The sequence below is a fragment of the Tauraco erythrolophus genome, chromosome Z (genome assembly GCF_009769465.1).
Source record: "Tauraco erythrolophus isolate bTauEry1 chromosome Z, bTauEry1.pri, whole genome shotgun sequence".
Classification (NCBI taxonomy): Eukaryota; Metazoa; Chordata; class Aves; order Musophagiformes; family Musophagidae; genus Tauraco; species Tauraco erythrolophus.
In genome coordinates, this window is record NC_141496.1 from 26,829,545 (window position 1) to 26,845,593 (window position 16,049).

The window sequence follows — 16,049 nt, forward strand, 5'->3', positions numbered from 1 at the left end:
GCATGACTGCAGGAAAGTTGATACAAATCAGTACAGGAACTAAAAGGAATTTTTTATACTATTCGCTATTGCAGACTCTGTTTAGGATTGAGTTGCCTCCCGCTGACTCAAAACCAGCTAGAAAGTGTAGAGAAGAAAGTTACGGTTTGCCACTCTGTAGCTGTTATTTCATGTTGAATAGATGTGTAACTGAAGATGTTTGTCCTGATGTGTTGGTGGTTTGTTTGTTTGTTTTTGAGGGTCTTTGAGACTAGTCACACAAGAAATCTCTGTGCCTTTGGAAAGTTCTTCCCATTAATTAGTAGATATTTCATGACAGAAACTTGCAGCAATCATACTAGATAGAGGTATAAATTCAAATAACCTTCACTTATCCTGTTAGACCTTATTAAAACAGTATAAATAGGATTATCAGTCAAAGTTAAAAAGGGATTTAAAAAATGTAATGCTTGCACAAACTTAATACAGTTGCTGATGTGATTTACTGTAGTTTGACTTGGAACAATCCATCTGCCATATTGGACAAGGAGGGGGATGAAATTGGCTATAAAATGGCAATAAACCAAAAGATTATCTGGGTCCTAATCTCAATTTACCTAGAATGTTAGCAGTTTAAAGAAAAACTATAAAATAGACCTGACTTTGTTGCTAGCAGATACAAGAGAGACCAAGTAATGATATAAATTGTGGAAAAAGATTTATCACTCACACTTTCGCTTTCTGTAGGTAAGAAGGATTGTCTATCCACTGTGATTTTTAGCTGAAAACCTTGCCTAGGCTGAAACAGTAATTTATTTAATGTCACGAGTTCACAAATTCTTATACACAGTGATCTAGCACGAACAATTTGCATCGTTTTGTCAAGGATTTTTCCAGTGAAATTGTGAGTATTAAGCTGGGGTTGTGCTAGACATCAGCTTCCTGCCTACATCAGTGTTTTTTAGATCAGTGATTGATGCAGCAGATACATCTGTTGCACATGTTTTGAGACTTTCGGATGAAAATAAAAATATTAGTCTGCTAACATTTGTGTAATGGTCCTTTCTGATAAGGAAAGGAATACTTAAGAACATTCAAATGCCCAAAGAAAAATTACCTTTCTCCTTGTCTTCCCTGCAGTGGATACTCAAGATTACAGCTGCTTGGAGAAGCTGGGTAACATATGCAGGGAGAGCAGTGTAGTGTCAATAAGGATCATGGCATTTTTGCAATATTGTCTTTGGAGAAGTTGAAATGAATTTTTCTTGCTTCGAGGTGTTGACTAGTAATAGAAGATCCAGGCAACAACTGGTGGTGGAGTGTCCTCTTGCCTACCATATAGGACGAGGAGTAACAACAGTAGCCTTTCACAGTTCGGCAGCAAGTGTGGCAAACAGGCAGGAGGCAAGGCAGAAACATAGTGAGAAAGCCCATGAACAGCGATGTTTAGGTATCTAATGGTGGCAAAGATCATGAAAATGTGGCTCCCCGAGCTAGAATGGACTCTCATTTGGGGCTGACATACACTAGCGTGGATCTTTCAAATTTTTCAGGGTGTTTAAAGCCCTATGGGAAATAATCAAATTTCAGCTTGTGAGAGAAACATGCGACTATGGTTTTGAAGTGAAAAAATGAAGTGCTCATTTTGACTAAGTTGTTTTCACTTATGGGGTTAATATTTACCTTGCTGGTCTCCACACATTCTCAATTTTTCCAGCGTGACCCTTGCCCTAGAACTTGAACCTTTTCTTCCGCATCAGTAGAGTATGTTACCAGTGAGCTGTGGGGTCAGCTGAACTGATCAAATTTGAATTCATAAATACTGATTAAAATGTCAACTTTAAGCAAAATCTCTAATTTTGAGACCTTTAATTGCAGAAGGGCAAAAGATCTGGAATCATTAAAAGAACAAATACAAATTACCCACTTTCTGCAGAAGAGATGCTTCTGTTGTCTGCTGAAAGTGAAAAAGTAGTGGTTTGCCACTACTGTTCCATGTGGGTGTTTTTAGTGGGGGAAAGTGAGTTCCTTTGCCCTTTGTTCCTGGCCTGTCAAAAATCTTCTCTTCACCCTTGTGCCTGAAGAGCAGCTGCAGAGCTCAGCTCTGTGGGCGCTAGAGTGGGCACTGTGGGCACCATAGTGCCTTGGCAAGGCTCTCGTTACTCGATTCCTCTGATTAACATGGCTTAAAACTTTTGTGTCCTTTTGACTTTCAGCACGCACGGTCTCTTCCAGAGGATGATTTTGAATGTGTCGAGGTAGAGCAAGGCCTGTGTTTTCCTAGTGGTAGTCAGTCCTGGAAAAAAGAATGAACGTGTTTGGACTTCTTTTAGCCCCTTCTATCCTGCGCGAAATGAGTGACAAAAACTGTTGCAATCAAAGCCTAAATGTAGGCAAGTCTCTTTCGTCCTTAAGACAAGTGTAATCATTTTATCTTCTAGTCAGTGATTTCAACAGCAGTTTAGCAGCAGCTGCTGAATGTAGTCATTGTACAATACAAAACATTGTATAAAAGAAAACATGATCTGCAGCTGGGAAAAGGAAGGCTGCTTGATTCCTGTGGGCATAATGGTCTCCAGAAACTGTATTGTCAAGAAGTGCTGAAGCTGCCTCTGCATTCTGTGGTGTTGCTTTTTTTCTTTTGCTTTTTAATTGTAGGCAAACTCCTGTGTAGGTATGCCCATATAAAACCCACTGCTTTCTCTTTGAGGAAAGAACCCGGAGAATCAAACAGAACCTAGAGAAATCCTTGGCTTTAGTCATAGTGAATTGAGGGTTTTCCAATTTTGGTAAACCATATCATTGTTTATATTTGTTTAGCTGAATAGTTGCATCAGCAGCTGCCATTTATGTCTTATATGATTTTTATTTTTTGTTTTTTTCCTTCTCCTTTCCCTTAATAAATGATAGCACTCCTAAACTCTAAAGATGGGAATATTGATGTGAACTTGGTAGCTAGAATCTGTTTAGTGTTGATGTTTCAAACACTTTGCAGTCCTTGCGTTTTCTCCATTAGTGATGTACTTTGCCAGGGGGTGAAATAGACTCCATGACAGCAGGTCAGAATGAAGCATGGATTTTCTAACACTGTTAGATGAAATGATTTTGTGTACTTTGAGGGGGAAGTTCATTTAGAATTTCCATGTTTTTTTCATTAAAGAAACATGTATGTTTATTGATTTTGAAAAAGTTGAGTTAAGAATGCAACATGAGGCAACAAATAAAACCTAAAGTAATATTTTTCTACTGTATTTTACTAGCAAGTATTTGAAAGAAGGAAAGACCAGACCACTGGAAAATTAATACAAGGATTTACCGAGTTAATGTTGGCAACAGTCAAATTGCTCTCTTTGAAAAGTGTTTGTGCTTCTCGTTAAAAGGAATTTTCACCTTTTACTAATTACAGTAGCTTCTTTTCAAATAAGCTATGCTGCAATATTGTTGTAAGGAAGTACAGTCGATGCGTTCTGCCACTGCTGCTTTTGGCTGGAAACTTGAGATATGGCAGAGATAATTTTACTAAGCATAGTCTGAATCATTTAACTGCATTACCATTTCTCATATGACTAGCAGGTTACCAATACAGTGTTTGGGTTTTATTTTTTTGTTGATTTGGTACATCCCTGAAGCATTGAGTATTTATGGATTCAGTTGGTGTAAATTAAACATGCTAATAAGCACGTGGTGTTGTTTTTTTTTTTTGAAATCGGCATTTGTCCCTGTCATTTTCTGTGTTGATGAATTTTATTCCTGTAAAGGGTATGTTAGTAGTTTTGATTTATATATTTTTTCTCTTTTTTTCAGACCAAGTCCATTTGTTTTTGTCTGGTTTTTTTTTTCCTCATTCTGAGGTAAATAAAGAGATTATACTCAAAACTTCTTCCAGTGACTGACTCCTGAAGTATCCTCTTTTCAGAGAGTATCTTCGACTGCCAGGCATTCATTTAGATTCTTGCTACTGTCTCTGAAGCAACGGTTGTGGTACTTTGTCTACTTATTGAAGGGGAAAAAAAAAAAGCTAGTTAAAGCCTATGCATTCAGGTGTAGGAGTTGTCCTTTGATTTCTTTCAAAATTTAGTTGAGAGTGTCATTTGTATTGTACCTCTTAAACAATATAATTATTTCTGAGCAAGTTATTTTGATTGCGAAATGTTATTACTAATCCCATAATTGGAAAGACTTCAGACTATAGTGTAGTTCATAAGAAAATCCTTACTGTTAGCGCATGGAATCATTCTGAAATGTTTCACCTTCTTCCGTAGGGATCAGTGTTTTCTAATGTTGTAAGAGAGTCTGTTGAAGAGCACTCGGCAAAGCAAAACATGTTGAACTGCTGTTTACTTTTTCAGTGTAGTATATTATAAATCTTAATGTTGTATCTGATTTTTCTATAGGAAAACACAAATAGATTATTTAAATTGCTTCTGTATTGTATATGATAAAGCAATTGATTTCTTTTTATTGTATGTTTTTTACATGTAGCCTGTTTGGCGTTCTTTTCGATCCAGCTAATTTGCATTTCGATTGATAATGCCTAGCTTTAAGTAGGTACCTGGGTATACCTTTTACATCATATTTCAGAACCTGTAGGGCTGACACACAGATGTGTTTCTGCTTTGAAAAATACAGTCAGCAGTGCCTATAACAAAGGCAGGGAAGTTAACTGAGGAGATAAAAGTGAGTTGTGTAGAACACAGAATATTAAATTAGATAAAATGTGACCTTTTCTAGTTAAATCTGAGCTTAAATGCCTCTATAATTTTACAGTATATCCCCTGTTAAAATCTGTGGTAGTTACTGCTAGTTTGTGACTTCAAGTTCATTATTTACAAGGTTGTTTTAGGATTTGGGCATGTAAGGGGGTAAGTTATTATTCAGAATAACATCTTTGTACATTGAAGTGCCCCGTTAAAAGAAGCCTTGTGTTCCGTGCGAAGGAGTGTTCTGCAGGTGACTCATGAGAACCGTGAAGGGAGTCTTCTCCGAGTAGCAGTAACTACATTGCAGAGCTTGCCAATGCAGAAGTGGCAGTTTTCATTCATGAAAATGCTTGTGAGGAGATGACTTTTGTTTCAATTGGCAAGGGTACCTGCTAAGCAAAAACCGTGGTTAACTGGTGGCTGCACTGGGATGACTAGAAAGAATATGAAAGCTTTCAGCTGAAAGGCAGAACATCAGACTTTTATGATAAGGCATGAACAATTCTAGCTCCTTGGCAGCCAATGTGGAAAGAGACAAACAGTCATCTTGACTGGGACTTATGTTACCAGTGAAGAAGATATTGGTACACTTTTCCTGAGAAAAGTGAATATAGAGTTGCGTCTTGGACAAGCCAGTTCAGACTAGGATTGCTGAGAAAGAAGTGGTCCAAACGCAAATTCACCAGGGTCATCTGGAAGAGGGAACAATGTTGTAGTTACACCTCCTTTGTAAGAAATCAGATCCAAGTGAGAGTATCTTGGCTGACAAAGAACTGAATACCTTTCTGCAGCTTTCTGAAAATCAGTTAATCCTGTCTTGAACTGGACATTTTAAGGTCAATAGCAACTCCTACAGTTCAACCCTAGTGTTAATAGAAAACCATTTCTGAGGCAGAGGCTCTACTGTTCTTGGAACCAGGAAATACCATAAATTGTCATAAGAACAAAGGACAGCTTTGGCAGAAACAGAATTACAGCAGGAGAGAGGCATTTGGTGTGAGACACTGACAGTTCAGGCATTTGAGGTGGTTGATCTGTCTCCACACTGAGTCCCTTGGTAACAAACTGTGAATCTGAAGAACTGAATGTTGGCAAAGTTAGAAGCAATCAAATAAAAAGCATAACCTGCCACTGCCTTGCTTAGAAGGTATTTAGAATGGATTAATACAACAGCTTGATATGTTAATCTAATAAAAGAGGTCAAGATTAGCTTGTAAAAACCTCTTGCACAGTGCAATCCCTTTCCCTGATAGATCAAACCAATCCGATACTGTTACTTACCATGCTTTTTTGCCTTATTCCCACATCCAATCCAAGATCTGCTGTCATCCCCTAAATTTTTGTCAGCAAAAATATAGTAATTGCTTAAAAGGAAAATCTTTCAAATTCATCCCTCAAAGCAGTAGCTCTTGCTGTCAGTGATTATGATGAGAAGGTGAATTGTGGGCCATTCCTGATTTCTTCTTTCTTCCTGCAGTTATTAATGCAGTGTTAATGTTACAGTGTTAACTTGCTCTTAATGAAGTGTATGAGGATGTAACGCACGTTATGAGAAAGCTCTCATGTGCTTACAGTGTATTACTGATGGATAGAACAACAGTGTAAAAAAACCCTTCATATCAATCTTACCACACTTAACACCTCCCCAGCTGAGGAATGCATTACTGAAATTTATCCTGAAAAGGTTCATTTTTTCAGACTGCTTTATGGACAACTGACAACTCTGACAGGTGAGACTTGTTGAATATTGCAATTGTTCTTGGAAGATGAAGCAAATTTACTGTGGTTCTAAAATCAACCTGTATTGACAACATTAGCTGCGTCTAAAGATGCAGCTTATGAACATGTCATCTTTTTATTGGTTCTTCAGAATTGAACCCAGCAACAAGCAATAAGTTAATGTCATATTTTCTTCTTCTTATATAGGGGAGGAAATTCAATGTTTTAAATTTTCTGTAATTTGCTGGTAGTATTTACAAGAAATGAGATTAAGTTACTGTTTTCTAGGTCAACTCTGTTGTTTAAAGTTTTTGATACAGTTCTGCTGTTTAAACCATGTTTCTAGTTATTACGGTGAAGACTTTGACCCAGAGAAAAGTTCAATGTGCTTTTTTCCATCAGTGTGTTTTTGTTTTTTTTTTCCCCTTGTTGCTTTGTTTGTTGGGGTTTTTTTTGGTTGGTTGGTTTGGTTGGTTTGGTTTGTTTTTTTTTTTAATAAGGCTGGATATCTGCACTCTGGTGCATTGACTGATCTTGTCCATAGTGAAATGTCTTACAGATGTGTAGGACCAGAGGAGGAATCATAATTACTGAAATAATCAAAAAGTATCCATGCTTGTAAACCCGTTATTGTTAGTAAAATGCAGAGTATGGAGTTTGAACTGATTAATGATGGGTGCAATTAAATTCAGTACACATGGATCATAATGCAACATTACAGCAATTTGGCACAGTCTTCTACAGATCTCTTAAACCTGAGGCAAGGTTTTTTGTGTTTTCAGACCACAGTTTTTGAGACACAAAGGGCCTCAAGGGCAAGAGTCTCTTGTCTATTAAGTCTGCTTTGTGTTACTGCAGTGGAATGAAACAGCCCTAAACCCAGCCCAACTCGAACTGGCCAGAGGAGGAGGATTCCACATAGGGCAAGGGTAAAAGAGCATGGTGGTGTTCTCTGGTCCCTGAGAACCATGCAGAGTGGTAGTGAAGGCATCTTTCTCTCTTTTTAATACTCCAGAGTCTTGCCTGCTGAGTGTGTGATCTGGAGGTCTTGACACCACTAAGTTTTTACCTTCAGCAGTCCGTATGTGTTGGATGCTGAGCAGCAAAACTAGGACAGACGGTCTTCTGGGTCTGTTTTACTGAGACTTTCGGAAAGGAAACAGCGTCATGCCAGAAAACAGTTAAGTCGTTATAGGTCATTTGCAGTGCAACTGTGATCTGAGCTGGAGTGTTGCAAGCCTGAAGAACTGATTGATTTTTGGTATAGTATCATTCAGTGCTTCCCTGTTTTCAGTGGCTGTGAGTAAAATGACTGGGAGAAACGGAGTGAAAATGACATCTTTAGCTCTTGAATGGTTCGAATGGTTTTTGTGTACCTAGCAAATAAATTATTTCTCTAATCTAAGTGATAGACTAGCCCCAGAAAACCAATCGTATCCTGGGCTGCATCAAAAGAAGGGGGGCCAGCAGGTCGAGGGAGGTGATTCTGCCCCTCTACTCTGCTCTTGTGAGACCCCACCTGGAATATTGTGTTGAGCTCTGGAGTCCCCAGCGCAAGAAGGACATGGAGCTGCTGGAGTGGGTCCAGAGGAGGGCCACGAAGATGATCCGAGGGCTGAAGCACCTCTGCTATGAAGACAGGCTGAGAGAGTTGGGGCTGTTCAGCCTGGAGAAGAGAAGGCTCCGGGGTGATCTTATTGCAGCCTTCCAGTACTTAAAGGGGGCCTACAGGAAAGCTGGAGAGGGACTTTTTCAAAGGGCATGTAGTGATAGGACAAGGGGTAATGGCTTTAAACTGAAAGAGGGCAGATTTAGATTAGATATAAGGAAGAAATTTTTCACTCAGAGGGTGGTGAGGCACTGGAACAGGTTGCCCAGAGAAGTTGTGGATGCCCCATCCCTGGAAGTGTTCAAGGCCAGGTTGGATGAGGCTTTGAGCAACCTGGTGTAGTGGAAGGTTTCCCTGCCCATGGCAGGGGGTTTGGAACTGGATGATCTTTGAGGTCCCTTCCAACCCTAACCATTCCATGATTCTGTATTTACACTTTTCCCACCTACTTTGTGTAGACCGACCTGCTTTGTGTAGTTATGAAGTTAGCATAATGTTGGTGAGCCTTGTCTGGAGTAAGAAAGTCTGTACTGACACAGCTGATAATCTGGTAACTTTTTCAGGCTGTGCAAAAATCATTGGAGCAGGTGAGTCCTGAGTGACACTAAAATATCATGTAGGAGCTTTAAAAATTTGGCGTGGTCTGAGACAGAAAATCAAGCTTCAGTTTACTATGCTTTTGGGTTTTTATCTTGGAGATACTCAAACTGGAGATGCATGAGAGAAATGACCTTGCATTTTAGTATCAATGCTGTGATATATAGGAAAAAATAGGATATAGGTAGTATCTAGAAAGATTATTTATTTTCTTTCGTTCTTGGTTTTGTTGTGTATTCTGTTTCAAAGTCCAACTTACAAATGCTTTATTTGCAATGTTTTGTAAATCTTTCTGTATGAATTACCTCCTCAAGGTTTTGCTATTTTTTTACTTTGTATTGAGAGATCTTGGCAGTTCTCAACATCTTTACCAGCAAGTCCTCACAGTGAATCATCTCTTATGGAACCTTATTTTGTAGTCAGAAGTAGTGCTTCAGGATGGCATGCATGAGCATGGGCCATGGGAATTTAATGTGACTTTAAGTGTCTACGGAAGGCAGTGTCTATCTTTTGCTGTGCTATTACAATGATAAACTATAACCGAAACACTCTGATTAAAAAAAAAAAAAAAAAAAGAAAAAAATCTGCATCATGAGAAACAAATTTGAAGTACATGTTGCAACTCTGTTAAATGGGATGCAGAACTAAGTATGATTCTTACTCACGCGTTTTGGCAGTTTTTCCGCAGTCATTGTCTGTTACAGTATGACAGTGCCTAGAATTACAAGTAAAGTTTTACATTAGAAATAGAACACAATGGCATTGTAAATATTGAAGAAAAAAAGCATACAAAGGGAAGTACGTGGGTTCTAAATTGCAGTTACATTTTGTTCATGATGAATGTGACATTTTAAATTTAGGGGAATTACTCAGCTTCATAATGCAATATTGTATGCAGGTGTAACTGTTCTTTTGTATGTAAGCACATGTTATGCTAAAAGATGTTTTTTTGAATTGCAAATTCTAAACAGTTGCTGGAACTTCCTAGGAAGTGCCAGAATTTGTTACCAAGGCCCCTAATCCTGTACTCCTGTGCCTTTGCGTTGTGATCTCTAATTACATTGTTTCACACTACTTTTTTCCTGCCTCATTGAGTGAACAGGATGGGCGGTGCTCAGGAATTGAACAGCTACTTGATATTTTAATCCTTATCATTCAGTTAGCAGCCCAGGCTTTATTTACTGCACACCATTTAGAGGTCTCTAAAGAATACATAATTATTCATTCCCCTGTGGCCTTTTCTAAGGTGCCTGACTGAACTATTTTTACCCATTCAATTGTATTTTCATGTGTGTTTTCTGGTCAATACTTACAACTTTGTGCTATGTGAAACAAACACATGCACACATACATGGCATGCATATATATTTATATGTATTTACTTTTGAAAGATAATTTTGTGATATCCAGAGGTCCCTTCCAGTCTTAGCTATTCCGTGATTTACAGAATACAAGATAATGTACTTCTGGATATTGTACATTGTGTTTATTTCTGATGGGCAAAATTCATGGATCTTGTGGCTTTCTTCTACACTAAAATGCTAGTAGAATGTTTGTCTGCAATTTCTATCTGGCTAGCAGGCTGTCTTGTCAAACCCATAAACAGTAGTTTAATTGATCTTACCAAAAGTTGTGGAAGTCTGTATACAACAGCGATTCTGTTATGCTACTACTTTGCAGAAAATGGTAAACTATACTGATTTGTAATTGACCGAACTGTTACGTACTTCATCTTTTTGGGGATAGAGAATGTTGTGTTTTAGACTGCTCGCTCGCCCTCCCCCACTCCCCAGGAGTGATGGAGGGAATTAAAGGGGAAAAGGGAGAGAGACCCGTGGGTTGAGATAAGAACAGTTTAATACTACTGCTACTAAAATACTAATATTTATGTATGTACAATGATAATAATATATACAAATGAGTGATGTACAGTGTAATTGCTCACCACCCCTTGACTGAGGCCAGTCTCGTCCCGAACTAACGATCCTGAAACAGATAAGTCCCAACACTGCAATCCCGAACGAGCAAGAGGCCTGAAAATAGAGCCGATAGATAGAGCACTCCGAGAGTGCGAAAGTGAGAGCCCTGGAAGAGCAAAAGCCCTTCTTTCTGGGTGACTCTCATTTTTATACTGGGCATGACGCTGCATGATATGGGATACTTCTTTGGCCAGGTTGGCCCTCAATCCTAAGTACAATTCATAAGGAGAGTCGTGGACCTTCTGTCCCGGCTGTGCTCCCCCATATCCTGTTGTGCTCCTGCACACTGGCAAGAACACGACAGCTGAAAAGTCCTTGAGGTCTCAGTGCCAACTATAAACATCTGTTGGCTGTCAGCGTTCTTCTCAGAGCAAGTCTCAGACTAACACCAAAACACGGAGCTCTTCTGGCTGCTGAAAAGAAGAGCTGACTCTGTCCCTGCTGAAACCGGGACACGAACATGGCATAGAAACCTTGGTGGAGATGGTCAGCTATCTAGGTCTTGATCCTGTTGTTACCCACTTTTGCAAATAATGAATGCTGGAAGGAACTTAGTATCTTTGTCACTGAATCTTGCAATTTTTAATACTATTACCAATGCATCACAGCTCTGACTGTAAGGCTTTTCTATAACATCTGCCTATTGTTTGAAATATTTTAATATTGCTGCTATAAAAAGGCCTAGACTTTTCTCATTGCTAATGCTAATAATTCAAATAAGAATGGAAGGTGACAAGTAAAAGATGGTGCATATAAAATCTTTATAATCTTTTATTGTAGTCCAAATACACCACTTCTATCTACTACTGGTGTCATGGGAGGGCTACAGTACTTGTCTTAAAAAGGCCGCTTCCAATTAAAATAAGTTTTATTCCTAATATAGTGTAACTTTTTTCTGTTGCAGAAGGAACTGAGCCTGCCAAGAAGAGGAAGTTTGTGAGTATATGAAGTTTTTTCTATTATGCTTACAGTGTAATATGTAGTTTTGATAGTTTTTGAGTAGACTTGTCTTCAGGGCAGTTAAAATGAAGGTTAAATGTGGCAGTTGATCTTCCTTAAAATACATACAAAGAAATTGAGATTGTAAATGAAAACCTGTGAGTTTTGTGGTGACCTTTTTTATGCCCATCCACCTCTTCTAGTGGAGCTATTAGTGACAAAAAGTTCTTACATTGAAGCTTTTGTTTTGTATTGAAGATTTCTCTTGTTAAAAATCAAGAAAGAAGTTTGGTTTCTTCATGAATGATATAAGTGAAACCTGACATATAAGTAAAACTGTTTCCTTATGAAATTATGTGACCAGACTTGTGGATGAAAAGGTGGGAACAAAAAATAGATAAGTTTTACTAAATATAGAGGATTGTTAAGCTACTGCTCTGATTAGTGGAAGTAAAGACTGTATATTTTTGTATAAATTGTTACTGAGTTAGAATAATATGAACTTGGATACTGTGGTTTAGTTGTGCTTTGCTCAGATTTCTGTACCTTGGCTTTGTTTTCTAGTGTTTTTGAGCTGTTTGGTTTTAAAGCTCCTGCTTTTGTTCATAACTGTTTTATTTCTTGTTCTCTATTAGTAACTTATTGAGAAAGCGTTAGGATAAGAACATAGCAAAACTTCTTAAGAAACAAGCTCTGTTCATTTTCTACTTTATTTCAAGAAATACCTTAAGACAATAAGGCTGTCACTGTACTCGAATAAGCTTCTATTAATGTGACAATATGTTGTGAATAAAACCCTGAGCCCTTGTGCGAAAGGCCAGTTACTTGGTTTTATTCTTCTAGACTTGCTTTGAGCTAGATAGTGCTGTGTAGCTTTTGGTGATAGTGACATTATGTGTGTGAATAACTGAGACTGGGAGAGTGCAGTTAAGTGCTCTGTTGTTCTGACTTAAATGGCATACCAGAAGTCTGTACTTCGTAGAGTATCTTCTGACTGGGAAAAGACTTTTGTTCTAGGTTCTGACACATGAAATGTCTTATACTAAGTAGTAAGTAAACCCGTTATTTAAGAAAAGTCGAGAAAATATAAAACTAATTATTGCAGTGATAGAAAAAAGTTAAGGAAAATTACTTTTGGTGCCTTCTTTTGATGCCCTTGGTGCTCTGTAGTAACCTGAAACTGTTGAAGTTAATGGCTAAACTCCTGTTGACTTCAGCCAGAGGCTGTTTTTTATCCGTAGCCATGACTTTGCTTACTCTTGCTATGACGTTTGACATTGACCATTATTAGATATTTTTCTCCAAGTTTGAAAAATGGCTGCAGAGCAATCACTTCAGTTGCATTCATATACATATTTTTATAGCTGATCACTGAGATGTAAGTGCATGTTCTGTAACGTTGCAGGGACTTTAATGAAGTATAGTAAAGGCTTAGCCCCTTGTCAGCATAATCATATCTGGTTATTAAAGTGCTTAGGATTCTGCAGATGGTATTTAAAAATATCTTTAATACTGCTATCTAGGTAGCAGGGCTTATAGTGCTGAGGTTAGCAAGGGCTTGTAGCATCAGGGGTGGTGTGTGGGGACCATGTTGCTGCTCTATTTGCATGTTGTAAGCATGTTGATATGAGGACTGAATTTCAAAGTGTGAGAAGTCCTATGTTTTTATTGCCGTAAACATCTAGAAGTCTTGAATGCCTCTAGGCAGGCTTATCACTTTGTCTTCTGGAGCTTCAGAGCCAATGGCATGCCAGGGACACAGCTTTAAGCAGGACAGGAAGAGCTACTTCAGGGGTGATCAAGTAGAGAAGCTTAGAAAGCAAGGTTTGGGTTGATGAATGACTGGTAATGATTCTGCGTGTCTCACCCCTCAAAATGATCTCTCGTTCTCTTATATGGTACAATCAGAGGAGGAAAGGAAAGAGGGATGCATGATGAGAGGTGTCTTGCTTATGGTTCACCATGCATATGTTTCAAAGAGCTAGTGTGCAAAATATTTAAGCTGTTATATCTGTTGCGTTATTTTTATACCTATTTTAGACTAGCTACTGGCTGGACCATACAGAGTTGTTTTCCATATATATGCAGATAATTTTTAAATAGATTTTCTGTGACAACATAAAGGAGGCTGCTCATTCTAAATCTCTGGGATGGAATATGGTATATGTAACATGGTTATATGGAAAGGTGGATGTTTGCCAGGAACCATACTGAATAACAGATCATTTGAAAAGAAGGGATATTTGATGGATATGGAGTACCAGCCTTCCCCTGTCTGTTCTGCTGAACCAAACAGAGCTCTTGGACTTACTTTGCTATGTGCTTAACTTGATGCCAGAACTGGTACTCTGGTTTCTTTTATTAAGTTGGTCAGATATGCAGTGAAAGAAGACGATGCTGAACTACTGCCAGCAAAACCATAAGCAGAGGAGTCTGTCTCTGCAGCGCCTGTTGTTCTGGGTTCATTAGCCGTGGCATCCGTTCCTATATATTGTGTTACCTGCTGCAAATTGGCAATGCTTGTTGACCCTCATTTGCTGTTCATCTGCCAGGGGCACCCTGATTGTGCCATTGAGCACATATGTTCTTGCCATGTGTGGAGTTACTTCACCTAGTAGCTGACCTTTTCATCTAGCTCTGTGACTGTCAACTTACAAGCCCAACTGGCTTCAGTTAAAAACATGCCCTGTGTTTTCACTGACCTATTTATGTTGCCATTGCTCAGTCCAAATACAGAGACTTCTCTGGAAGCCAACATCTTCCCTACTTTGTCACACAAGATTCAGCTGATTTAAGGGCAGGGTAGTATCAAACTCGGTTTCTTGGTTTTGGAATAGAAGACTTAAGGGCATGGTGGCAGCAGAAGTCAAGAAAGAATCTGAAGGGGTTGGAAAAGGAGACATGGGGAATATGATGAGTTTTAGGTGGAACTGTGGGAGGGGATTCAGGATGTAAAGTGAAGGAGACTTGGAGTGGGAGAGGGCTTAACATTTCCGTTCTTCCTTAGATTGCCTATGGCTGTGGAGTCTCATTTTGGATCTCATGAAATAAGTTAAGCTTTCTGTGGGCCCCCTACAATTAAATCCAAGTCTGATTTTACATAGTTTTTGTACAGCAACTCCTAAAGAAAGAATTGGAGACAAAAACATGTTAAAAATTTAAAGTTAACTTTAGCATAGTTGGCATATACTGAGATAAGAAATGCTGGTTGAGAAAAGAGTGAGCTTTTCCTTCCTTAGAGCACCCCCTGGCTCTGAGGCTGTGCTGTGATGGCACAAGTGCTTGTGGACACAGGCAGAACTGATGCAGGTTGCAACAAGCTTCATAGGGGTTCTTCAGTGTCTTTGACTGTTCATCTGTATGAATGCCTTGCTACCAGCAGAGTGTCGTATGTAGAGGCAGAATGAATGGCTGGGAACTTTCTTTAGGGCTGCCTCCAGTAACAAAACTGACTTTATATCAGCTTAACATGGTTGTAAACCTACATGGCTGTTACTATCCCACTTTGCAAGTCTCTCAGAAAATTACATCAAAGTGTTTTTCTGTACACGGCCACTACAGGGATGGATTATTTATATGTTGTTATGTTATTTTTATTGATTTGTTTATTTTCACCATACACTTCCAGATATCAAGGGACATTTCTGCTTAATGCTAAGCCAGACTCAGAAATACAGATTTAATTTGATCAGAATTAAGTGTTGCCTAACATCTTTGTATGAAGCACGCAGATCCTCTGATGAAGCAGGGAATGCCTGACTGCATCTAAAAATTCCTATCCTTTACACATTCAGAGTGTATCTAGCTGAAGTAGGTAGCCAGAGAAGATCTCTCAGTGTATGTTGCGCATTAACCAGGTGAGTTTCCATTACTGAATTTAAGGCATTAGTGTCCTTATCCTCTTTTGTTTCCTTCCCATACCCACAGAGTACGGCAAAATGAGAGACAGGGCATGAACTTAAAGGTTGTGGCACAAAAATTACCCTCAGCTTTAAGTAGGTACTTTCTGGTTTAAAATGTCCTTCTAAAAATGAATTAACAACAGACTTCTGTGAGGTGGAGAGGAGCCTTCAGAAACAGTAATACTTGAAAAGAAGTTAGTGGAGGTTCCTTCTGTCTTTAGAGCTTCATTGGTTCAAACACTTGCCCTAGAAATAAAATACCTGACTTTTCTGGTTTCTGACTAAATCAGTTCTCTTTCCTTTTTCTTTTGTTTTATCTGTTAATTTCAGTTTACTTCAGAGCTAGATGACTTTTATGTATTTATTTTTACTGCATCTGTCCTTCTCTTGACATTTCTGAAACTAATTTCAGTAATTATAAAATACGGACTCTAGTTAAGTAGTAGCAATTATATAATCTACTTGCACCTGTGGAAATGTCAAAGTTGGTCACAGAATTTTCAGAAAATTCATTTATGCATTACAGTGAAACAGCTGATATTCTTGCGTAACAGCAACATAAGAGCGGGATCAGCCAAGAATTCAAGAGAAACACTAGTTAAAACTTAGCTTAATTAAGTAAGTT

The 16,049-nt window shown here is 38.6% G+C and overlaps 1 protein-coding gene across 3 annotated transcripts in view; it reads left to right on the plus strand.

The window, feature by feature from the left end:
• The window catches only part of MAST4 (microtubule associated serine/threonine kinase family member 4), a 297,039-nt gene that overhangs the window by 127,405 nt on the left and 153,585 nt on the right, over positions 1–16,049 (plus strand). For all 3 annotated transcript variants that reach the window (XM_086629716.1, XM_086629714.1, XM_086629715.1), the window contains one exon: positions 11,488–11,519. In XM_086629716.1, coding sequence (XP_086485842.1) covers positions 11,488–11,519 — 32 coding nt within the window. The remainder of the gene's footprint in view (positions 1–11,487; positions 11,520–16,049) is intronic.